Genomic DNA, 26927 nt, shown 5'->3' with positions numbered 1-26927 from the left:
AACTTGTAGTGATAAACCTGCATCTGGAGAGTTAACATTTCAGACTACAGACAGGTTCTGGTCAATTAAATGCTCCTTTCTGAAAAACAAAAACTCCACAAGAGCATCTCTCACTAATATACTAATATTCTGGCAGAATTATTTGTTAAGTGAGAAGAAAGAGAGAGGAACATGCAATCCCTGCACTCTAAACAAGCACAGTGAAGACTGCAGGATGAACTAAAGAGAGCTAAGGTGCAGAGGACACAATCATCCCCAAAAGAGGAAACTTCTAAAGTTACTACGATTTGAAAACACTTGGGACTTAGTGAAATAGAATAGTGTTGTAATCTTTATAAATGCAGCAAATGAAGCCAATCGTACGAAATTTAAGGTAAGCCTTGGATTTCAATACAGTACTTTGAAATCAGACATTTCGTACCCTACCTTCCTCACAGGATATTTTAGTGTTAATGGGAGGCCTCAATGGTTTTGAAGATCTGTTAATAGATCTCAGATCAACTAAGGGTCTTCTGTCAAAAGTATATAATTTATTGATATCTAATGAACTGAAAGGGGAAAAGCTTTAGCTGGTTTCAAGTTTTAAAGAACTGTAATTATAATAAGGATTTATCACAGGAAAATGGAAGGACATGTTACAGAATGAACTGTGGTACTCTGTCTCAACCAATTTAAATGAAAATCATTATGACAATTCATATAAATGAGATGCTACCCAAGACAGATCAATCAAATTATAATAAGACTATTTGAGGATCATGTTGACTGTGTATTGCATCCAAACCGAATGACATGTATATGCAATGAGATTATAATAGCATTAAGGATTACTGAAATTAGTTGCTGGTATAGCAAGCATATTAGAATAACACTAGAAATAGTGGGATTTCTACTATAAACTATACATTTTTCTTAATTACTGTGAAGTCTGAAGAGAGTATAATGAAAAATGGTCTATCTAATAGTGGCAGCACAAATTGAATCAGCCAGTCAATGGAACATTCCAAAGGAAAAGTATAGGAAGCTCATTAAGAGGTATTTGTAATGCCTGAAAATAATAAAACAGCTATTTATGGCAAGGGTTACTGATGTAAAAGACATAGAAAAGAAGGGAGAAATAAGTTGAAATTTTAATTTAGTGTTGCATTTATCCATTTTTAGAATGTATACTTTAAATGAAAACATCAGTGTTGTTTTTAGAGCAATAGGTATAAAACTGTAAAGCAAGGTAATTTATACTATGAATAAAATATTACTACTAGGTAACATTTAAATGAGTATTTATTTATTTATTTATTTTTATTCATTCATTCGGTTTATACTCCGGCCCCCCTAGACAGCATCTATTCGGGGCGGCTTACAAAATCATAAAATATCATAAAATGAAAATAAAACATCACAATCAAAGTAAACAGCATTCATAATCATAAAAACATTTAAGTACTAGGTTGGGCCTTAAATTTAAATGCCATTTTAAAAAATTGATTTCAACTTTATCTATATTCTAGTTTCTCCACTGATATAAAATTGCAAAACTTAATGTAACAGAATTTTAAACATTTGAAAAGTTCACTAAAACCATTACTATATCATTCATGATTTGCAAGGTTGAACAGTAACTATTACTTTTTCCTTGGCCCCCTTTCATTCTCCCTCACTATTCTATGGTTCAGCATTTGAAATGCAATGCCATGTGCAATTTAGTGGCATAATTATATAACCGTAGTGCCTTTTCCCCCCTTATTTCCTTCTGAAAGTATTAAAATAAAACAAGCCACATACTTATGGTTCTAAAACTAGTAAACCATGACAGAGAGAAGAGGAAAAGGTAATGTGTTGGAACGGATCTTCTGTTTCAGCTATAGCATATGGGTAGATACGTCAATGTGTAGGAACTTGGTGGTATGGGCAAGAGTCCAGAATTCAAAAGACCAGGCTTCATTTATCAGAAGGTACCACGAAAATCATCTGTGCCAAACTGTGGCTGGGCCCAAACATAGGAAAAAGCAGAAAACTTGCAGGAAAATTATCAAGCCATGTTGCTCACTTTAATAGTTCACAGACATACATAAAGAATAATTTTATGCCAGGGTATAATTCTGAAGTTTATTAAAGGCCCAAAAGAGTGAATGATGTTACACACCTATTGAGAATCTTAAGGTATACCTTTCAGATGATCAACATACATAAAATTTTAATCACCTCTTCTCCCCACCCTGCCAATAAAAGGAAAAAGGGAGGAAAAGGCCATGCTGTGAGATATCCTCATACATTTCTATCTGTGTCTGATGTCAGTAAACTGAACTGATGAATTGAAACATAATCCAGGCAAGATGGAGGTGCTCCTGGTGAGGCAAAAGGCAGATCAAGGAATAGGGATGTAGCCTGGGCAGGATGGGGCTGCACTCCCTCTGAAAACACAGGTTGGCAGCTTGGGGGTGATCTTAGATTCATCCCAGTATGTCCAAGTTTCAGCAGTGCCCAGGAGTGCACTTGCACAGTTAAAACTAGTGTGCCAACTGCTCTCATTCCTGGAGATGTCTGATCTGGCTACTGTGACATATGTCTTAGTAACTTGGGTCCCCAGATGTTATTGGGCTGCTACTCCCAGAAATCCTGGCCAGCACAGCAAGTCATGAAGGTTTCTGGGAAGTAGAGTCCAAGAATAACTGGGGACCTCAGTTTGAGAACCACTGTCTTCGTTACATCCCAGCTGGGTTACTGTAACACACTGAACATGGAACTGCTATTGGAAAGTGACTGAAAACTTCAGCAGGTCCAAAATGCTGCAGCCAGATTGTTACCAGGTGCTTTTTACAGGGATCACATAACTGCTGTTACAGCAGCTCCACTGCCAGTCTGTTTCTGGGAACAATTCAAAGTGCTGGTTTTGACCTATAAAGCCCTGAATGGCTTGGGTCCAAGCTATCTCAAGGACTGCATCTCCCTTTATGAGCTGCCCAGGTGTTAAGGTCATCAGAAGAGGCCTTTCTCTTAATTCCACCTCCCTCAAAGGCACACTAAACAAGTGTGACAGGGCCTTCTCTGTCACTGCTCCCAGACTCTGGAACTTCCTCCCAGGGAAAGCCAATCTGGCCCTGCCTTTGCAAGCATGTGAAGCAATTTCTCTTCAAGCAGGCTCTCCTGACTGGCTGTCTGAGAGGGGTTTTAAAATGGATTATTGTGCTTTGTTGCTTTTAAATGTGTTTTTAGTATTGCTTTGCCGGGTAGGTGGGGCTCGTCAGCCATGGAAGGCAGCCCATCTAGAAGGGAAACTCCGATTTCAAACCTCCACTGCCTTGTGGCTATATCCACTCATGGAAAAGGCTTCAGGAATTAACCTCGAGGCAAAATCTGGAGCTGGAGTCCCGAAGGCAGCTCATGTCATTCTGCCAACTCCTGCGACGTTGCTGGAACCAGTTGTATTGGCTCTTGCCTTTCCATTGGACCATTTCAACAATGTGGAGAGGGGGGGATCTGCTGCTTGGGTAACAGCTTATCCTCCATATTACTTTACCCAGGCTTCATGCTCTGGAGAGGACACTCCTCAATTCAGAGCATGTTACCATAGTCTCTTGAGACTGAAGGATGCCTATATAGTATTGCTTTTTAAAAACCATTCTGATATAATACTTGCTTAATTCTTTTTAAATATTTGTACAGTCATGCCCCTCTTTATGATTACCCTGTTTAACAACAAATCCGCTTGACGGTGAGGTTTTTGCAATCGCAAAACGATGGTTTGAATGGGGTTTTTCTACTTTGCAATGATTTTTGCTTTATGACAATCAAAAAAAGCTGATTGTCGGGCTTCAAAATGGCCACCGGCTGAAGAAAATGGCCCCCCACTGTGCTCAGGGATGGATTCCTCACTGCACAGGCACTGAAAATGGCTGCCCCTATGGAGGATCTTCACTGGACGGTGAGTTTTCAGCCCATTGGAACGCACTGAACGGGTTTCAATGTATGTCAATGGCCTTTTTTATTTCGCTTTACAATGTTTTCGCTCTACAGCGATTTCGCTGGAATGGATTAATGTTGTCAAGCGAGGCACCACTGTATATTTACTGTTTTTGCTTTTAAGTACTGAGTACCATCTTTTTAATTATGTAAGCCACCTTGAGTTCTTTTAAAGGAGAAAGGCAGAGTAAAAATATTTTAAATAAATAAAATCTGTCCTGCTTCTCAGCACCCTAGTCTAGGAAAATATCCGAATCTACTCTCTCAACTCTACGTTGCTATTTCATAGATTTCAGATTTCCATACAGTATATCAGTTGTTCACATTCAATTTGCCATGATAAGCAATGCAACAACCTATTTTACCCACTTCCCATTTTATTTGGCATGACGGCGATAAGGAATCAGGGAGCAATCTACAGCCTTCTTTCTCACCAGGTGATCATGATTTCACTAGTACTACAGGCTGAAGTTTTGGGCAAGGCAAAGACTACGGCAATCAGAGACCACTAATGGATGTTTCAGAAGGCTATATTATATAGCCGCCTAGAGTGGTCTTAACCGACCAGATAGGCGGGATATAAATTAAATAAATAAATAAATAAATAAATAAATAAATAAATAAATAAATAAATAAATAAATAAATAAATAAATAAATAAATGCCAATGGAATCCTTTTCTATGGGGGAAGAGCAGGTATCTGCATGCATCTTTCTCAACTATGTACACAACAGTGTTGATGACTCTCTTTTTTCGGAGTACATTTTTCAAGTACATTTTTTTAAAGGTGAAAATGTACTTGAACTGAGCTTGTGTCAATATATATGGGCTTCATGCATCACACAATTCTGAATCATCTGCCACACACAGAAGTAACAGGAAATATGCAAGTGGAAAAGATACAACCAATCATGCATCAGTGTAAAAAAACAAAGCCCACACTTTTTGAAGGACAGCACAAGTGCTTTTAAGAAGTGGACTGGCTGCTTAGAAGTAGTCAGGTGCACGTAGAAACAATATACAGTACCCTGTTTCTCCGAAAATAAGACAGGGTCTTATATTAATTTTTGCTCCAAAAAAAGCATTAGGGCTCATTTTCAGGGGATGTTTTATTTTTTTCATGTACAAAGCAAAGCAAAGTGTGCTGCTTATATACCGCCCCATAGTGCTTCAAGCACTCTCTGGGCGGTTTACAAGTTAATTATGCAGGTTACACATTGCCCCCTCCCCAGCGAGCTGGGTACTCATTTTACCAACCTCGGAGGGATAGAAGGCTGAGTCAACCTTGAGCCAGCTACCTGGGATTGAGCCCCAGGTCATGAGCACAGTTTTGGCTGCAGCACAGCGGTTTAACCACTGCACCATGAGGCTCAGTATACAACAATATACATTTATTCAAATGCAGTCATGTCATCTTCTGGTTGCTGCACAATGGTGGAGGGTGGGGTTTTACCTAACTAGGGCTTATTTTGGGGGGAAGGGCTTATATTACGAGCATCCTGAAAAATCCTACCAGGGCTTATTTTCAGGTTAGGTCTTATTTTCAGGGAAACAGGGCATATATGTATACTGTCCCAAAACATGTACACAGGAATTATTTCTGTATATCAGGGAACAGCAATACAATGCTGCAATATGGTGTCCTCTTACAATTGGTCTAGCTAATCAAATTTTCTACCAGAATATGATATTTATTTCCAGAATATGCCCCGTCCTCTTCTATTATGGTCCTTTCCAATCTGGTATCTATCATTGGTGACTGAGCACAATTAATCTTTAGTGTTGTATTTGTAATCTGTCTCACCCTCCTCCTAAAACAAAAAAACATTGCTGGATTTTTTCTTAAATGCTTCTGTACTTTCAGAAACCTGTTTGGTATCTCCTAAAGGCAAAAAAATTATAATGCAAAGTTTTCCAGATCCACATTTTAGAATTTTGACTCAAATCATTAATTCTAAAATTACAGCTGTTTATGAGTTAAGCATGCTTTCAACATATCAGCCTTTGAGGTACAAAAAAAAACACTTCTCAAAATTATCAGATCACTGTATGGCTTTTGAAGTGAATTTTTCAGTAAAGTGCACCTTGTGTCTCCATCTCTCATCTAAAATGCTTCCATTTTTGTATTTGTCTCTAGAAACTCCTCTCTCATCACCTTTGAAAAATCATGAGTTGACATGGCAGGTGTCAATTGGCTGTTTCTAAAACAGATGAATACAATTGCTGAATAAATCCTATTTGTTAGCATTCTGGGATTTGGCTGAGATCTACAATGTGGCAATTCTTCTTAAAAAAAGGAAAGGAAAAAAAACAGCTAAAACAAGCATGCCAGGAGACAAATGCTGCTAGACATCGTATAGGAAAATGGTACTGAGAAAAACAGACCTTGGGGGACTAATCTTAGCACAAAACACAGAGGCTGCCATTGTTGATATTATTATAGTTGTCAAAAGCATTTGATGTCATTGTTCAGTGTCTTCTGCAAGGCTGTCATGTTTTGAATGAAAATGTTTTTATCGGATTCCACCCTAACTTGACAAGACATTCTGCTGCAGCCTAATGCTAGAGAAAGTGCGATATGATTGTACATATGCAGTGACTTGGCACCAAGATAATTTCACCTGCACCGAGTAGCCTACCCATGTTCAGACCACACATTCATGTGAAATAAGTGATGAAACAGGATAGGGCTAGTGCACTGTTCTCACTGCATGTGCTCGGCACACACTTTCAAAATGTCTCAACTAGACACATATGAATACTCCTGCACAGCTGGATGTAATGAAGGCCCAGCTCCCTGGGGCCAGACCATCCACTCATACATCTGCTGCCGCCGCCAGCTCCACTCTCCCTTCCAATCGCTCTGGAGCTCGTGGTTGGCTATCCACTCATCAGTCTGGCAGGGAGACTCGTCTTCCCCCCTTCTGCCAGGAGTGGATAGTTGAATGTGAGCTCTGGAGTGATTGGAAGGAAGAGTGGAGCTGGCGGCATCAGCGGACGTGTGAGCAGACAGTCCGGCCCTTACATCCGGCTGTGTGGGGGTATTCGTATTCATATACAAATACCCTCATCTCTAGTCCCAAAGACTTAAAGTTATGTTTCTGTAGTGTAGATGATGGACAAAAAGCAGCCTGAACTCAGGACCTGTCCAGGTACCTAATTCTCCCATGCAGTTTTAGAATTAGAGTGCAGAAAGTGTAGAAGGAATACACTTTCACAGATCTTCAGAAACGTTGCCTGATAATGCCACTAATATCAATAAATATTGAGAGGTTTTAGACAAAAAGCACACAGAGAAGGTTTAGGGATGGTAGGCTCCTGATTTTACAGTGCATGAGCAACACTGTAAATAAATGTAAAGAAGGGTAGTTGCACCAATCTCCTCTGGCTTTCTATCTGTTGCACACTTGGGTGTATGACCAGGTATGTGATTGTTTATTCAACAATTGGATGCAGGGGAGTCCAATAGGCCAGCTGCTGATGAACTAAAACTGCTTGCACAATAGGCCTTATCTGATCCTATAAGGTAACAGAATTTTGACCACTACTTTCATTCCAGTTAACATCTAGTGAAATGTTCCATGTTCATTAATGGTGCAATATAATTGGGCATTTATCTTACATCAATAAAGAACTCTAACAAATTAATCAATTAAAAAGGTAGAAAGATGATGTGTCAATTCTTAATATGATCAACTACAACTGACTACAGCTTCAGTGCCAATTATGTTACTGTGTCCTTGGCAAGCTCTTACAAATAAATTGCTATTTTTTGGGCACAAATGATTTTATAAAGCATACTTTCAAAGATCTTGGTAAACCTCTTCATATTCATATAATTGGGTGAGCAATTTGAGATATTTCTTATAGCAGTTGACATACCAAAAACATTGTGTTCACATACTCTCAGCAGATTTATGTAAGAATTCATGCAGAATATAGGTAACAACTTTATAATCTTGGCACAGAAAATTTAATTGATTTCAGAAAGATTACCTGAAAACTAAACATTTGTAAGTTTGCAGATAAAGTCATCTGCAAGGATATAAATATATGCCTATGGCTTGGCTCAAAATCACATACGCTTCTTCCTAATCATTCTAATTGTTTTCCAAATAGTTCTCAACAAAAGATGACATTATTCTTAATTCCATTAAAGTAGTTTAAATGGATTCCTGAACATGCCAATATATCTTTGACTAATTTATGATACTTACTGGATTTTTTTTAAATCCTTTCTTATTTATGGACCTGAAACTAACAGCACCAATGTGACACAATATTCTTTTGGCTCCCAAAACTGTCTAAAAACTGGCTCCAGAGGGCATCCTAGCTGACTGAAAGCAGTGGGGAAGAGATTATTCCCCTGCATCCCAGTTCCACTGATGGAAGCATTCTGCTCAGAATATGTACCTTGTCAAACTACATAAATAAAATGATTGGAGGTATAACTTATTTGCTGGGTAATTGTGTTGAAAGTTGCATGACTGAACTCACTCTATTCTCCATCTAACTATCCTCCATCTAACAAGCCTATTGAGACCAGGGGGAAGTGAAACCAATGCGGAGGATGTATCATGGGTCTTCTATCAACTCTCCTCAGACTGAAGAAACTACTTGGGTGAATAGTGAAATGTTTCACCGTAATAAGAAACAATTCCAGTTGACATTACTCAACTTCCAGATAACCTCACCTGGATGACTGAGCATCTTTGCAGATATATGACTGAACAAGGTTCTCCTTATTAAGGTACTTTTTATTAAGTCAATGGCTGTCCATCCGTGGTACATGTATAACTGATGGGATAGACTTATGGCAGAATCATGTTTTGATCTCCATGTCCTCCTGCTGGTGTGATGTGCTCTGTTTTACTGACTCTGACTTATTATCCATCTATGACCTTCTGGCAAGCCAGTAGCAATTTTGGACATTCGAAGTTTCTCTTAACCCCTTGTCCTTCCCGCACACTAATGTATTCCAAGCAACAAATATAATAACAGAATTCTTGTGCCTGCAACATGAAGTGCTGCAGTCACATCATTTTAAATCTTATACAGTCAAAGTGAGAAACATTCCAAGCAAACTATTCCAGAGTCCTTGGAAGAGTGTTTCTAATCACAGTTCAACTAAAAGCAAAATGAAGGCACACAAGCCAGATAATTATTTAGAGAAAACTCTTAACATGGGAGAAGGCAAAATTACCTGGCAGAGTACAGATATGGTTAATTACTTTAAAATCTCAAAGATTTCCAAGGGAAAGTTGATCATGCTCTTATTAAATCTAAACTCTGGCAGCATGAGTTTGAGGTTCTTGCAGCCAAACTGAATCCTACCTGTTCCCCGCTTTCTTTTGGTCTTTTCCCTTCACTTGGTTATCATCCAAATTATTTTTCCTCACTTATCAACCCCAGGTTAAGAAGAGCATTTATGTTAGCCCGATTTAACATTTTTCCCTCAGCGAACCATACCGGTCGATTTGCAAATATTCCTAAAGAGGATCGATTATGCCTGTTCTGCCATTTGGTTCCGGATACACTTGACCATATATTGTTTTTCTGCTCAGTTCATTTTTCCATTCGTAAGGCACTACTAGAACCCTGGTTATCTTCCCTGCCGAACACCCCTGAGATTTTTCTGAATGATTCTTCCTCCCGTATCACTGAAGCTGTCGCTATTTTTCTGCTTGAGATTCTTAAATTATCTTCCAAATTATAACCCGTTGTGTTTATTGTTAGTAATCCCAGCTGTATTTATGCCAATAAAGGTTTGGAGAAAGAAAGAAAAGGAAAGTTGATCACATAAACATCTACTGAGTGCATTGAGTCTGCACTAACAGAATTTTTTGGGCAGAACTGCAGCCCAAATTTGGTAAATAATTTTCAATCAATTCAAAATTTTAAAAAACCATGTCATCAGTTTTTTAAATTTCTTGAGCTTTTAAAACATTTTCTCTTTTTGTCTTTTAACTATTACAGTTAACCATCCTGAAAACTTGCTAATAGTTTGGAATGCACACTTTTAAACAAATTGAACAAATAAAATTTATGATGTATTGCTCCCTGTCTCCAAAAAAGAAGTGATAGTAATAACTCCATACACTGCTACTGGTTCCAGAATTTAGCCTAGGGTCAAATAGATGATAAATCACTGTAGACTCTTGATACACAATGAAAGGACATTGGTAGGGATAGTAGCTTGAAATCCTCTTACAAACGTAGGATAGAAAAACAAAATATAAAACCGAATTAACTTCCTCACATAAATTGAACACACTAAATAATAACTGAATTAAAGTCCCAGTGAATAACTATCTCAAACAATATGTCTTACTTCCCAGAGAAAAGGGCAGCAAGTGGCTTTTGAACATACCCAGTTGTACAGAATGAAAACACAAGAGAGTACAGTGGCATGGCAATCAGATAAATAGGGTGAATGGAGAGACTGCATCTTGGGGAATGGCCTATTTGCCTCTGTCTTTCTTTGTGTTTGTGTGTGCACAAGCAAAGAGAGGGAAAGATATACAGAAAAAGTATCTAAGTTCATTTTAATTCTGAATCACCACATTTCTAAAAATACCCACATGTCAAAGAGACAGAGTGCTGAAGTCCACTGAGCGGAACTAGGATATGCAGAACAAACCAAGCATCACCTGTGTCATGAACCAAAACATGGTTTCCTTGCTCAGTTTGTACTTTCTGATCTTATGCTAAGGGAATACATTTGGAAGATTGCCCAGATTTTCTAGCACTGCTGCTTTCTGGTGCTTTTGACACTAAACCAAAACACACTGCACATATACTCCTAGTTCCAGATTTATATCAAGTTAGGACAGCCAGAGTGAACAGTTCAATGGGAAAGAGGAGAAAATAGGTCTATTTACATTCCAATGCATAACATCACTAACATATATATGATGAAACATAACTGGCAACTTCTCTGCAGGAAAGAAGTGTACAGAATCTTGCATGGAATTCCAGCTTTGATCTGATGGAAAGGTTACATACAGGTCCCACTCATACATTTGGTGTACATACTTCTGGTGTAAAGTTGTTGAATTTTTGAAAAGCATATACATCTAAATTTTCTTCTAACCTTATACAATATAAAAATAACACATGCATGTGAACAATCTGCACTGAATTTCCACATGCCCTGAGGGAAGAATACACAAACATTAACTTCTGAACCAGTCCTTATTTCTGAAAGCATTTTTCTGGGCCAGCTCCTCTGCTGCAATATTTTTCAGTCATTTCCTCCTCTTCCACAACCTGTATCATCTTGCCTGCTGCAACTGTCACAGGGTTGCTGCATTAGGTTCTCATATATTTATATTATTTATAAATTTAAAAAATCCTCATTATGCTTTTTGCATGAGTATGTGCACATGCATAGATACATGTGCATATATCAAGGTTCCCACAAAGCTGGGCATGCACACGTGGGTCAAAACTGAGAAAGAGAGAGAGGCAGAGCCCCGCACAGCAGAGCAGAAAATTAGAGGGTGCATTGGCATATATGTATACAGGCACATATACACAGGCCAGAATTTTATGGGTAAGTAACCCTGGCATAAATGCAATGGCATAAACTGTAGTGTCAAAATGGTGCTAGATAACAAGTCACTGCTTCTATCCTTCATTGCACATAAACTCATGTGACTGCCATACGATGAATTACAAAAGCTATGACTTATTGACTAGTGACAACTCAACACTGGCATGAAAAAACCAACAGATTCTCTGCTGCTTGGTTTTTTGGCTGTATACCAGTCAGAGTAACATGCTACAGCACTAGTTTATGTGGCAAATAGTTCTGAAATATTTTACAACATAAGCAATCCTCTGAAATCTATACCTTAACTCAGGTTTAAGGCACAAGAGGAACTCTTGGCAAGTGTGCCCTAATCCTCTTTACCACTAGCAAAAGTTAAGGGTAACTATGATACAATTTACATTTTTAAACAGCAACTCCAGGAAAGGAAAAACTACACATAAAGAAGACACCAAAATAAATAAAAATATAATGTGGAATGAGCTGAAATGGCTTGCTGATCAGAAAATGTTGGAGTGATGTTTAGTACAAGTCGTGGTCAAATCTAGCAGAGTCCATAACGTTGAGAAACATTTCCAAAAATATGTGATTTTGTAACAAACTGGAATTTACACAATATCATTTTCTTTCTTTCTTTCTTTCTTTCTTTCTTTCTTTCTTTCTTTCTTTCTTTCTTTATTTATTTATTTATTTATTTATTTATTTATTTATTTCCCGCCTATCTGGTCGTTATGACCACTCTAGGCGGCTAACCTGTAACCTGGTCCAGATCAAGCATGGAATTTTTTAGACTTTCAGTCCAATTAACAAAGAATAAATACTGCCATCAGCAATATATACACAAAGCAATTTCCTTATCAGTAAGGAAATTATTAGAGGTAATCACTGTGCACTCCAACCAGCCATAAGTCATGCACTTTTGGGTTACCAAACAGGGAGTGTACCAATTACCTCAGCTACACATACTGCCATGATGACTTGGCACCAAATTCTGCAGTTATGCTTGTAATTTGTCAAGGCACAACACTCACAGGGATGGCCCCTGCTTCACTATGCTTGTGAATGGACCGGGTAAAATGTTACTACTCCTTTGCAAAGATACATCATCAGCAACAAGACATACTGGACTGGAAGACTCATTTATCCCAACTGCAAGGAAAAAGCACCCATAATGTCTCTTGGGTGTACACAAGAGTTGTGTATATAATATGGAGAAAGGGTTCTCTTGATCTGATTACACTTCTTTATAGGCAGTTTATTTCCATTCCTTTTCAGGTGAGAAACCAGATGTCTGTCAAAATAAAGACACTTGCAACTCTAAACAATCAACTGCTGCAAAATGCAATACAATGAGTAACGAGACAACAGCATGCACATTTATAAGATAAAAGTGATGAGGCAATGCTGTGTGACAGAAACAGATTTTCTAGGCCCCCTAATTTTCATTCTGAATTATCTAGCAGCAGTCTCACAAACTCTGTTCACCTAATCGCTCCATGCAGAATGAACACACAGAACTAAGATATGGAGAGCAGAAACATATCTGCAAGATAAAGTTAAGAATGTAGCATGGAGATTTAAAAGGTGGGGAGGTTTTCTAAAAGAGGTTCTGAAGGTGTGCAAAGCTGACATGCTAACAGGAGATAAATGTTTGAACAAAAAGCACAAAAAGCCATGAAGAACAACAAGTGAGGAAAAAGACACATGGAGGCAGTAGGATGGAAAAGACAATGTGAAAGTAACAGACTGAGTAGCATCACTGCCAGTGAGCAAAAGCAAATCTCAGCAGCAGAGGCTGGTATTTGTAATAAATCATGGTTTAGGATTAGGATTTCTTACACTTGTCTTACATAGTTATATCTCTGATTTAGTTAATGGCTTTAAAACATTGTTCAATAGCAGAATCTTTGAAAATGTTTTAAAGAGAAAAACGTTAAATACACCTTCAAGATGTCACTTTGTAGCATTATATTGTTCACTAAGGAATAAGTACTCATATGTACTCACTTTTTTGTCTTCAGTAAAAATGGTTTCTTAACACATTGAGACACCTCATTCCTCCCTCCCACCAAAAAAACAAAACAAAACAAAACCTGGCACCACTGTGAGTTTTTTCACTCTTGCGTGGAAAAAAAATCAGCTTTTTTGTCAGCAGCAACATAAGAGAAAGAAAGAAAGAAAGAAAGAAAGAAAGAAAGAAAGAAAGAAAGAAAGAAAGAAAGAAAGAAAGAAAGAAAGAAAGAAAGAAAGAAAGAAAGAAAGAAAGAAAGAAAGAAAGAAAGAAAGAAAGAAAGAAAGAAAGAAAGAAAGAAAGAAAGAAGGGACACTTTTGCATTTTGAGCAAAATACTTTTTTTTTCTTGCACTATGTAAATTTCTCCAAATATGGAGGGTGGGTGGGTCCTGAAATGTAAAACAAAAATAAAAATGTTCATAACTTTGCCCAGCAGGGAGAAAACTTTTTAAACATTTCTACTCTCACATGAAATAAGTGGAAATTTAAATTCTTATTTCTCTCTAAACAAACAGAACTAAAAATATCTTTCTGACCAGAGCACTAACACTGCCCTAAATTTCCTTTATATCTCTTTTCCTTTTGTGTCTTTTTTAGACCCTAAGTCTGTGGGTGGGGTGGGGGGTGGGGTGTTGATTTCAAATGATATATAGCACCTGGTACTACTCAAATAACTTCAGGGCTATTGATGGAAAAGAATTTAACACAAAACATTGTCTTTGTAATGCTAATTTACTGCAGGATGTACCCTACATCATACCCTGGCTACTGAAGGTCAGCTGGAAGATGGAAAATGAAAGGAATTGTTGCACCCCAACACATGGTGATGTCTGAATGAACACCATCATGTATGAAGCATATTGCACACTTTACAGCAGTGATTTGGTGCTGGAGCATGAAACATTTGAATGATATTTAAATTTAACATTCAGAGTGCTTTTAAACATCAAGAAAATATAATTCTGTGCCTTTTTCATCAGTGAAATTAGATGGTACAGTATATCACAGAAGTGAGTACCCTCCTCACATTTCATAAATATTTTAGTATATCTTTTCAACTGACAACATTGAAGAAATGGCACTTGGCTATAAAGTAAAGCAGTGAGTATACAGCTTGTATAACAGTGTAAATGTGCTGTCCCTTCAAATTAACGCAACACACAGCCATTAATGTCTAAACTGCTGGGAACAAAAGTGAGTACACCCCTAAGTGACAGTGTCCAAACAGGGCACAAAGTGTCAATATTTTGTGTGGCCGCCATTATTTTCCACCACTGCCTTAACCCTCTTGGGCGTAGAGTTCAACAGAGCTTCACAGGTTGCCACTGGAGTCCTCTTCCACTCCTCCATGATGACATCACAGAGCTGGTGGATGTTAGAGACCTTGTGCACCTCCACCTTCCATTTCAGGATGCCCCACAGATGCTCAATAAGGTTTAGATCTGGAGACATGCTTGGCCAGTCCATCACCTTTACCTTCAGCTTCTTTAGCAAGGCAGGGATCGTTTTGGAGGTCTGTTTAGTGTCATTATCCTGTTAGAATACTGCCCTGCGGCCCAGTCTCTGAAGGGAAGGGATCATGCTCTGCTTCAGTATGACACAGTACATGTTGGCATTCATAGCTCCCTCAATGAACTGTAGCTCCCCAGTGCCAGCAGCACTCATGCAGCCCCAGACCATGACACTCCCACCAACATGCCTGATTGTAGGCACGACACACTTGCCTTTGTACTCCTCACCTGGCTACCAGTACACATGCTTGACACAAGCTGAACCAAATAAGTTTATCTTGGTCTCATCAGACCACAGGACATGGTTCCAGAAATCCATGTCCTTAGTCTGCTTGTCTGCAGCAAACCATATGTGGGCTTTCTTGTGCATCATCTTTAGAAGAGGCTTCCTTCTGGGATGACAGCCTTGGAGACCAATTTGATGCAGTGTGTGGTGTATGGTCTGAGCACTGACAGGCTGCCCCCCCCTTCAACCTCTGCAGCAATGCTGGCAACACTCATAAGTCTATTTCCCAAAGCCAACCTCTGGATATGATGCAGAGCACGGGCACTCAAGATCTTTGGTCAGCTATGGCAAGGCCTGTTCTGAGTGGAACCTGTCCTATCAAACCACTGTATGGTCTTGGCCACTGTGGTGCAGCTCAGTTTCATGGTTTTGACAATCTTCTTATAGCCTAGGGCCAGGCCATCTTTATGTAGAGCAACAATTTGTTTTTTCATATCCTCAGATAGTTCATTACCATGAGGCGTCATGTGGAACTTCCAGTGACTAGTCTGAGAGAGTGAGAGTGATAACACCTGCTGCGCCTTCACACCTGAGACTTGTGACACCAACAGGTCTCATTAAATCAGGGGGGGAAATGGCTACTTGGGCCCAATTTGGACATTGTCACTTAGGGGTGTACTCACTTTTGTGATATACTATAATTCTCATAATTGCATAGTTATGGACTGATGAAAGAGTTCCATGTTATCTCCCCATAAGAAATCAATGATGAAGAATGCATTGCTTTTTCTCTTTCCAGAAAATTTTTATTACCTTTCGATCCTCCACCTTCTGAAAATTTGCCCATCTCTGCTTGTGCCAACTCGAAATTCAGAGTAATAATTACTGATGAAAATACTGGTTTTCTAACCCTATCACCATTATAGTTCCAATAGAACTAACTTTTGGTGGAGCATGTTTGATTCTATAATGTGCTTTCCAAGAGAAATCTGTACACAGCAGAACAACTGCTCATGATGGGCAGATCAGTAACACCTGAAAAATGCAGGACCTGCCTCTTAAAAAAAAACACATAAATGGCAACTCTGTCTCTTTTGTGAGTGGGTATTGTTTCCTTTGAAATCCAAATAACTGTTTAGGCAAAGTTGCTGAGTCCAAGATGTTTTGTTATTGCTGACAGTTTTGCTTCTTTATACGGTTGTATAAATCCCACCACCCACTTTAAGTTCTTTGGCAATGATTTCTATGTATTTCTAGGTTTTAAAAACCATGGGAATTTGCATCATCACCATGATCATGCAATTTGGTGTGAAATACAACCAAACACCACATTCTCTTAGAGCCATGCATGAATGTTTTACCATGTACTCTCTGTATTCTAACTCATATTTCTGAAGAAGTGGACCATTTTGCATGAAGGCTTACATTAAAATATGGCAGTTAGTCTTTAAAGAGCCACATTTTTTTTTGCTGATTTGTTTTGTTTTGTGTTTCATGTTGAAATAGTTGCACAGGCTAACAGGGCTACATATCAGAAAAATGATGACAACCACTATGATGATGGTGTCTAGTTTAACGCACAAAGTTACGGGTACACTTGCTTCCCCAAGGCTAAGGAAAATACAGATTGCAGACTAATCATTCTACAAAATAGTTACGTAATCTTTAGCAGACCAGTTCAACTGATCTGTATTTGCAGTAGGAAGCTATGCTGTGTTTGCTGTGATTATTCCTAGGCAAGTGGAGAATATTCCTTCCCCTTCTTTTTAAGAACGGAAGAGAGCAGCTTGTTTTTTGTCTCTAACTGGGATGACATTAAGATATAAGAAAGGTACTTCAATGACCTCATCGTTTGATAGAGGGTTGATCTAAGGTCTGAATTTCCTTACTTTTCAAGATACAGCTTCAAATATAACTTTTTGTTTTAAATAAAGATTTTTCTCTTTTGGAAGTAGACAACCTAGGGGTCATAAACTGCATACATTCTATAGGCCCTAAGGTCATGGTACTCAGATGTGTTCTCAAAAATCCTTCAAAATTAGGGCAATCTTCTCTGTGAATGATTGCAATTTTTTCGGGAGCCATGTAATAAGCAATAAATGGTGTTAAAATCAGCAGTGGTGGCCTCCTTTCTCCATTTAGGACCCTTTCCTTCCATTCTTAGCTGGCAAGAGAAACTGCTTTTATCACATGTTTGAACAAAGAACCTAGGACTGCAGGCTACCAACTCCAGTTCTACATACTGACCAACTCTCTGTAAAGGGGTAAATCAATGGGTGGTCAGAAGCTCACCAACAGTCACATCAGCCACCATCCTACTCACATCACATATATTGGACTGAGTTTTGAAACAAAAAGTGTGAGAGGTGAAAGGGAGAATCTGAGCATCTTTAAGCCTGGATTGAGCATTCTTTTATTAGTTTATTAATTGGTTTTATTAAATCTGGTTGGTTTTCAGTACTTTGAACTCTGCTGGGATTTTAAAGAGAAAAATGAAAATATACATGTGCATGTATGTTACTTATATGCCACCTTTCTCCCCCAAAAAAGGATTCAAGACAGGTTACACTCAGTTAAAACTGTGCAATAGTCACAATTTTAAAACCATAAGAAACTATACGAAAAACAATTTAAAGATCTAACAATGTTTAAAACCACAATTAAAAGCATGTTTAAAAACAATTTTAAACATTTAAAAATGTATAAATTCAATAAATGCAGCATTTCTTTTTTAAAAAAACTACTTACTGCTTAAAAGCCTGCCTGAAAATGAAAGTTCTTGCTTGACAACAGAAGGACATGAGGGAGGGAGGGAGGGAGGGAGGCCAACCTGGTTTCTTAAGGCTGCCAGCAGCTACTGAGAAAGACCTCTTTCATGTCCTCACCAAAAGAGCCTGGGAGGGTGATAGAACTGAGAAAAGGGCCTCCTCAAAAGAAAAGGCTTACAGGGCTGATATGATCCTTCCAAGAGCTGGGGTCCAAGCTGGTTTAAATATGTGTTTAAGAAATAATAAGCAAGACGGTTTATCGTGGAAAAGAAATCCATTCATCCCAACTTCTAAACTTTTAGTTGAGTTGTTAAAGCATGAGTCAGTGTTTTGTTAAAAACATTTACAGATGCAAGTGATAACTCTGGCGTATTACTAACAAAATACTGCAAAAAGCAAAGGTGGTAATAAGCAACCTGAGAATATGAGTCACTAGGACACGATACTAGGTTAGGGAACCTGTATTAGAGGAAGCACAGTCATGAATCTCTTGGAGTCAGCTGGAAGACGAAGATGACAAAGGAAAAAAGCAATTATGGCAAATCATGGCATGTGCTTTGCATTCCCTAGCATCTGGTCAGTTGCCCTGCTGCCTTCCAGTGTTCTGAAGTCCCTTGACAAATATAAATAAGATACTAACTCTGTCACAGAAAGGAGAATTGACAGGAAGAAACATATTATTTGCAGACACAGCCTAGTTAAGAGTTACAAAGCATCATAATTTAGTCTAATGACAGGTGTTGCCATAACTGATTCATTGAAACTAAACATACTCTTTTCTCATGCAAGGTGAAGATAGTCAATAGTTAATAATGGGGGCTCTCTGAAAATATTTTTTTTACATTGTTGCCCTCACTATACCCCACTTACTTCTCTTTCTGTATAAATGAGGGAGGTATCTCCTCTGAAAGGAGACGCTCACACTGTACAGTTGAAATTTGTAACTATAGCACTTGCAAATGTATCAGAAGAGCATTAGTGCATACAGGCACTCAAATATGCCTCTCTTTTTTTTCCAAAGGAGCAGGGGAGAAGAGACAACAGTCAACATCTGCATTAAAACACAGTATCCTTTCCACCTGCTTTTACAGTACAGGCCACAAAACAGACACATACTACTTAACATATTACTGACAGCATGATGAGAAGGCTCCTGTCAGGCACAGGCCAGCCGGGTGCTGGAGACAAAATGCACAGCCCCAGCTGACTAGTTAGAGAAAGTCTGGAGAGGTACAATTATAGAGGCGTATGACAAGCCTTCATGCTTGACTGAGTTGAGAACCGATGACATGGCATTAAACAGCAATCCTTCCTACCCAGCGGTCACAAAACAGCAATAAGTCAACTGATGCACTGTTGTAAAATCATGATTTATTCCTTTGCTTTGAATACACAAGACTACTGCACGATGTTCTGGTAGACTACCACAGCAGGCTCACTTGAAGCCCGAGCATCTAGGGCCTGCATACAGCTGGCATAAAATCAATGTTCTAGCTGTGCATGGCTGGGGGGAAAAAACCACTTTCCCTACTAGCTTAATAATGTAAATAATGACTGCATTTTTCAAAATTGCATTAAAAATATTATATTCTCATACCTTTAAGAAGTATGCATTTATAATCATGACCACTGGGCAGACACAGAATAGAAAACATTGCAAGTCAAGAAAAATACATATGAATACAAATTTCACCCGCATTTAATGACATGTAAAGAAGGGCAGATATGCTACCAAGTGGGAAGCCGATCAATAGTGGAATTCTTTACATTTATTTTTCTCCATGAAAGCAGTGCTGCTCATCACATCTGAAAAAAACATAATTTCCTCTGCTTCATTTACAAATATTTCAGGGTCAGTTATTTACACTGACTACTACTGCAGTGTAAAATTTAGTGGCAGAGGGATGTTAGATCCAAAAGAATGATGGTCTAAAGATTCAAGTAATTTTGCACCCCCCACAAAAGAACAGCAAGGAGAGCTTGAGAGAGACCTTGAATTATGTGTTTTGATACCAGTGCTTTTGCCCTTAGATAGTGAACCAAAACAGACCTGATAACTTGAAGGTGACATCACAACTCAGTCTACACGAACTGTCATAAACACATGGTATTAAGTTAACCTCAAAAGATAAAGGACAACTCCCCTAACAATAGAATGAATTTGATAATGCTATTTTAAAAGGGGAAAGTCTTCTTTTTTTAAAGAAAGACGCTCTTAGCCAGAACTTATCTTTTCACTAGGAAAGTGCAGTCAAAATATGCTTTATTTTATACAATTCCTAATTGTAAGAAATAAGAATAAAATAAAATCCTATGTCCTTTCTTCAGGTATCTAACATTAAAAGCTAACTGAGTTTGACACATAAAAAGTAAGTAGAAGCATATAGTTCAAAATGGCACAAACTACTTAGCTGGAATATTTGTTTAGGCCAATTATTAAAGCAGTATGCTTCAGTATCTGACCTACACAATTATTAATTATCAGTTATCTCTGTCTATGAGAATGACAGACAACCACGAACCAGCCTGGAGAAGTCATTTGCCTGCATTTCAGCCATTTGCACTTCCTTTCATTGCGCATACAAACCAGAATGTTTCTAATTAATCACAGTTGTCCATTTCATCTGAAGCAGGAAATGACATTACTAGTTCTGGGCCAAGCAGAATCCTAAGCCAAATTTCTAGTGTGGTTCAGAATGCTGATTTGTTCCATGTTCAGCTGAAATGGATTACTACAATTAGATTTGATTGTTCCTATCACAATGGCAGTTTCCAGTTCATGCAGAATAAAGATATGATCAAATTAACAGTTTTGTTGTCTAAGTGTCAAGTCAAAATGGCTACTAGTTTGGATACAACCATGTAATACTACCCTCTATTGATCCATTTAAATCTCTTTCGGTAAGTATTGCTCTGCTTGGAAGGACCTGTTGAAAGCAGCAGGCTAAGGTGTTTTCTGTTTTTCATTTAAGCACCTATGACAGTGATGGCAAACCATTTTGAGCCTGAGTACCCAAACTGCAACACAAAACAAAACACGAGCATCCTGAAGAGTCCCACTCCTCTGGCTGCACAACCACCAGCGCCTGCCCGGGACTGTGAGGGGGGGAAGCAGTGGCCGTTGCCATCTTGGCTCTCCCTCTCTTTCCAAGAGTTCTTCCTGAAATCCTGAATCGAAGGATGGGTAAGTATTTCATGATGGTGACTTATGTCTCGCGTGCCCACTGTGGCATGCATGCCATAGGTTTGCCATCGCTGACCTAGAATATTAGATAATGTGTAGGGCAATGTGTAGGGCAATGTGTAGCCTGTATAATTAAAAATTGTAAACCGCCTGGAGAGTGCTTGTAGCGCTATGGGGCGGTATATAAGTCCATAAATAAATAAATAAATAAAATAAATAAAATAAATATTGTACACACAACACATATGTTCTAACTGTGATATGATTCTTTCTCATTGAAAACAGGAATAGCGACTAACACTCTCATCTCCCATAGTTATATGTATCTGAAAAGGCTAATAATGGCAATTCCAGGTAGGTATTCAGAACTGTCCAAAACTCAAACAGGGGACATTCTTGCCCTATTATCTAAATTCTCTTAAATGAAGATGCCGCACAACAATTTTCAGACCTCTAAGGATATCTAAGGTAAAGGTAAACATGACCCAGACAAAGGAGTTTCTGCAGTCAAGTGGCCAGCAGGACTATACACGGAACGCTGTTACCTCGCATTTTTACATGCTTTTGAAGTGCTAGGTTGGCAGGAGCTGGGACAAGTGATAGGGATTCGATCTTATGAGTGCTGGTCTTCCGGCCTTGTAGCACAGAGGGTTCTGCGGTTTAACCCTTCCAAATATTTGAAGTAGTAGGACATATACTTGAACATACATTCAGGGGGTGAACAAATAATGTGCCCAAGGTTCCACTATAGCATTTTTCATGAACAAGTTCTCCACTCTGTCATTCCTGATTAAAGAGGAGCTAGTACAGTACTCATATTACATTTCAAGCCACAGCACGAGTGCAAGACAGACATGACAGGCATGTCTCTCCATAGAAATCACTATTACACATTCTACAGGGGTTATAATGTTGGTTTCATGCAGTAAAATAGCACATTGTCCTATGGAATTTTCAAAATTAACAGATATGTGGAAGTATATTATAAACTGGGCTTTAGTCATGTGAAGTTGCAAGCCACCTTTGTATACTTGCTGTTTTTAGCTTTAAATATTGTCTTTTACTGATGTAAGCCACCTTGGTCCCTTTTAAGGCAAGAGGATGAGTAAAAATAAAATAAATACTCCATGAAAGTGTGTCCACAATGCGTTGTGTCTGTGTCTATGTCTGTGTCTGTCTGTGTGTGTTTGTGTGTTATGTGCTGCTAATATGTTTCCAAGGTATGTAAGATATTTAAGGGGTAGTTTAATTACAGCCCGTGGTGGCGCTGCAGATTAAACCTCAAAAGCCTCTGTGATGTAAGGTCAGAAGACCAGCAGTCGTAAGATCAAATCCACACAACGGAGTGAGCTCCCGTCGCTTGTCCCAGCTCCTGCCAACCTAGACGTTCGAAAGCATGTAAAAATGTAAGTACCTGTAGATAAATAGGTACCACCTCAGTGGGAAGGTAATGGTGATCTGTGTCTAGTCGTGCTGGCCATGTGACCATGGAAACTGTCTTCAGACAAACGCTGACTCTATGGCTTGGAAACGGGGATGAGCACCACACCCTAGAGTCAGACACAAGTGGACTAAATGTCAAGGGGAACCTTTACCTTAATTAGAGCCAACTTTCACTAAGTTTCCATGGCCAGACAGAGATCTGAACCCTGGGCTCCTGAATCCCAGTCCAGCACTCCACCCACTACACTACACTGCTGCACAATAAACACATTAAATAGTTACAAGACTCTTCAGTGTTTTCCCTCTAAAGAATGAGCTTTATAAGTGAATTACTGGTACTTTCAACAAATAGATATGGAGCTAACATTTTTTAACTAAGCATTTGAGTTCATCAACATCTTCTCGTACCTGCACAGTGAAATCTTATAATTGCATTTCAAGGATCTTATATTGTTTTAATTAGACCTAAGAAGAAGGAAAGACTTGGCATCATTTGATAGACAGAACTGTTGACCATACATTGATCTTATTTGTTCAGGCTTTAAAAAAAGCTTGGTCAATTATCAAACATGACCCAGACAATAATCCCACAGAGTTAAGCTGCTACATGGAGCTAAGTGCTTAAACTCTATTTACCGAAAGGGATTTAAAGCAGCCTGAGAGTGGGATTGTAGGACCAGGTTGGCAACAACATAAAGCTATTTTATGCACTTCTTGCAACTAGGGATTTTCCTTAATATATATCTTCCTGCTCAATATACAGGATTATGAAAAGTAAACTTTTAGTTCTCCAAATCCTCCAATGTGGAGTAAGACTGTTGTGATATACAATATGGATCTGTGTGGTGTGAGACGGCTCTGAAGGAGGAAGGAGGCATCTCTGAGACCATTACGATATTCATACACCACTTATAATTTAGCTTTTCACACTTTGATTTGTTAAATTAAAAAACAACTCCAATAGAAATAATAACCTGTCTGAAAGCATGCTACACTTGATTCATAACAGGAAAAGTTTTGTCAAGTCAGCTGTGGACTTGGGAGGGTCTTCCATCCTCATCTAATTTTCTCTGTATTTAATTTTCCCTGCTAAATGAGATATTTAAAAATCATTTATTTCTCCCATGTATTTGTAAAGAAGAGGTTTATTCAACTGACAAAGAATGCTTTTTTTACATATATATGTGTTTCCTTTATATATATAAAAAGAAACACACATATATAAAATAAGTAAAGCAAAAGATGTGAGGAGAACCTTTATAATGTATTTGTGTGCTTAGGTTTAAATAGACAACATTATGCACACACCATTATGCCTGTTGATTTGAAAACAGTATTACCTGTAATTTAAAGGAGGTGAGTATAGTCTTCTAAATTACACCACATGGGAGAGGCTGAAACAAAAGGGACTATCAAAAGATTTAGAGATGGCTATAGTGGCTAAACACAGCACTCTTTATCTCAGTGCCATCTGCAATGACATAAGAAAGTCATTTCGGCACAGGCAGAAGCGTAAAATCTGTAATAAAAAAGGGCTATTTGGAATAGTAAGTTATTATCAGCTTGAAGTGCTGCTCCAAAATCAGAGCTATTACCGTATATGCTCCCCAAACACTACTCTGCAACCAAGATGAATTTACCTATTACCAGGTTTAGGATAGCAGCTATTATCAAGGCCCCCTTGATTTCTTTCAAGTAGCTCCAATGGAATAAGCCACAAGTGAATAATAAAGATCTTATAATAGCCCTTAAGAATTCTTTATAGGGTGGAAGGCACAGAAATGAACTCTAGAGAGTAAGAGAACCCTCCTCCCTCGGTAACAAAAAATAATTAACCTGACTTAATGCATCTGAGTAGGCTTTCTATAAATCAGACTTTTGTGCTTCAAGAGACAGATTAAAACCTATCCTTTTTAAAAGTATGTAGATATTGTCTCGTAAGTACAAACCGAACATATTTAAATCTGCCGAGGTCTGCAGGCCTTTTTTTGTGTGCAATGCTCAATATACTATACTTGAAATAAGACGTGTGAAGTACTACTCACAGTGCTTAGTTTGCTGGAGGTAATAACAATGCGTCTCTCGTGCAACATGCTGGCGTAAAGTTGCAGCATGTTGTTTACATCCACAGCAACAAAATACTCAGTAAGGTTTCTCTGTTTAATAAAGAACAAGTCTGTTAACACATTAATAGTGGTAATTGAGTGACAGCTTATAACTGTATATTCTCAAGTGAAAGGCAGAAAATGATCTTGCTAAAGAAATATACTTGTAAAATAAGTGTTCTTAACTGAAATTCATCACCTTGTTATCATTAGCAAGATCAAAAAATAATTGTGATTCATGCTCAGTGTAAAATTTTGCCACTGATACAGCTTTTTGTGTTTACCTTACCCAACATAGCCAGTTATTAGAAATATTCTCTTTGTATGTGCACACATGCATATGCATCCTTTCCTCACAGATTCTTTGCATCCACTGCAGGCAATGGTATACTTTTGTTTGCATGAATGCATATAAACTAGTACATGCACAATGCACAGCACAGGGAATTTAAATCCCACTGATAAAGAGTTACAGTTATGAGTTCTACAGACTGGGAAATAGTTATAACTGAGGCATTTTGACTAGTTAATTTCCAGATCCCATTCATTCATTTGAAATCTTTATTAACCTCACATATGTATGTCTCACAAATCCCCTCAAAACTTACACTTTCAGGTATGGTTGGTAATCCAGTTGTATCAGGAGTAATGAAATATGAATGCTGGCCAAGGAAAAACAAAAACACAAAAACATTACTTCAGAAAAGGAAACTTGTAGGAAAACTTGTGTCTTTATGTCATCTGACTTTATTACTTACTCTACTAACAATCAGGAATGTAAGTAAAGAGACTACATGCTGAAAATCAAAGACACCCCTTTTTAAAAATTTTAATTTTTTACTGATATCATGCAGTTTTGTCCATTAAGATGATTTTTAAAAGAAAATATATACCCTTAAAGTATCATTAATTTAAAAGATTGCAAAAGGAATCAAATTTTGAGCAGTAAAGTTAGTACGGAAGAGTCATCAGAAGAACAGGCTGAAGGAAATCAGAAGAAAAGACTTAAACTCTCAGATTCTTCTACATCGCTGCCCATCAGCAACTAATTTTAAAGGTGAGCCACTCTGATGAGATCTTGGTAGGAGTTGCCCCTGTTTCAACGAAGTAGACTGTGAACGTGTGATTTATTCACAGCTACCATTCTTACATCTTTTAGATTCTAGATCTCACCTTTAGGCCCTCACTTACTGAGCCTGATAATAGAGGCTCCAAACTGTGAAAACATTTAGGACCAATTTTCACAAAACAAACTTCTCCCCACAGTAGTGTGCCAGAAACGCATATAGATATTATTCAGTTTGATTCATGGACAATGTAAAATATTGTCTGCTTTGTAATTAGATACACCTTAAATTAGTTTCAACAAAGACAGAGTCTTTAAATACATCTGAGGTATAATTGATGAACCGGACAGAGGTGTTTCTCTCTGGCATTCTGCTGCAGTTTTGTTGCTTATGAAACATTCACATCATTTTATTGCCCCTTCCTCTTAAGCTGATGGTCTCAAATGTTGTAACTGTAACCAGCAACTGTCTGAGCACATTCAAAGGGTACTCAGAGTCAGTCAGGCAAGGCAGCACCTGCTGTGGTCCAGACAGTGCCGACATGGTAAGTGGGGAAAGGGGAAACGAAATCTTGAAGACTCATAGCATGTTTTAAGAACCCAAGAAATACTAGGAGTGGAGGCATAAAAAGAAAAGAAAAGAAAAAGGGAATGCCTCACTGGTCTCTCTCACTCTCTACATTTCAGTTGCTGAGGCTGGCCACTTCTGCCAACAGTGTTGTTATTATCTTGTAGACTGATAACTGACATTATTCACAGCCTGACAGCCTATTCTGTTACTAACAAACTATACTAACAAGCCTTCGAGAATACAAACCATTGTCACTTTGTTCATTATATGTACAGTATCTCCATCTGGTCACAGGGCCATGTATACATATGATATCTTACTTTTTATTTTTCCTAATCTATAAAGTACATCATCACTCTTTATCCTATTAGTTCATGAAACACAAAGGACTCTTCTGTACATCCACATTTCACAAGCACTTGTTCTATTGAGCATCTTCTTCTTAATAATCCAAACCTCCCATCCATACTGGAGGGGTGACTGTCCGTATGTAACATCCTCCATTCTCAAAGATAGATTAAGGTGTTT

General features: G+C 38.3%; 1 protein-coding gene across 4 annotated transcripts in view; it reads right to left on the bottom strand.

The window, feature by feature from the left end:
- DENND1B (DENN domain containing 1B) overlaps window positions 1-26927 on the bottom strand; it is a 217211-nt gene that overhangs the window by 86331 nt on the left and 103953 nt on the right. For all 4 annotated transcript variants that reach the window (XM_072998076.2, XM_078392296.1, XM_072998074.2 and 1 more), the window contains 2 exons: window positions 25371-25424; window positions 24703-24813 (listed from right to left, as the gene is read on the bottom strand). In XM_072998076.2, the coding sequence (XP_072854177.2) occupies window positions 24703-24813; window positions 25371-25424 (165 nt within the window). The remainder of the gene's footprint in view (window positions 1-24702; window positions 24814-25370; window positions 25425-26927) is intronic.

Source organism: Pogona vitticeps, chromosome 4 (genome assembly GCF_051106095.1).
Source record: "Pogona vitticeps strain Pit_001003342236 chromosome 4, PviZW2.1, whole genome shotgun sequence".
In the NCBI taxonomy this organism is placed as follows: domain Eukaryota; kingdom Metazoa; phylum Chordata; class Lepidosauria; order Squamata; family Agamidae; genus Pogona; species Pogona vitticeps.
Note: the sequence above shows the minus strand (reverse complement) of the source record. Positions and strands in the feature narration are given on the sequence as shown.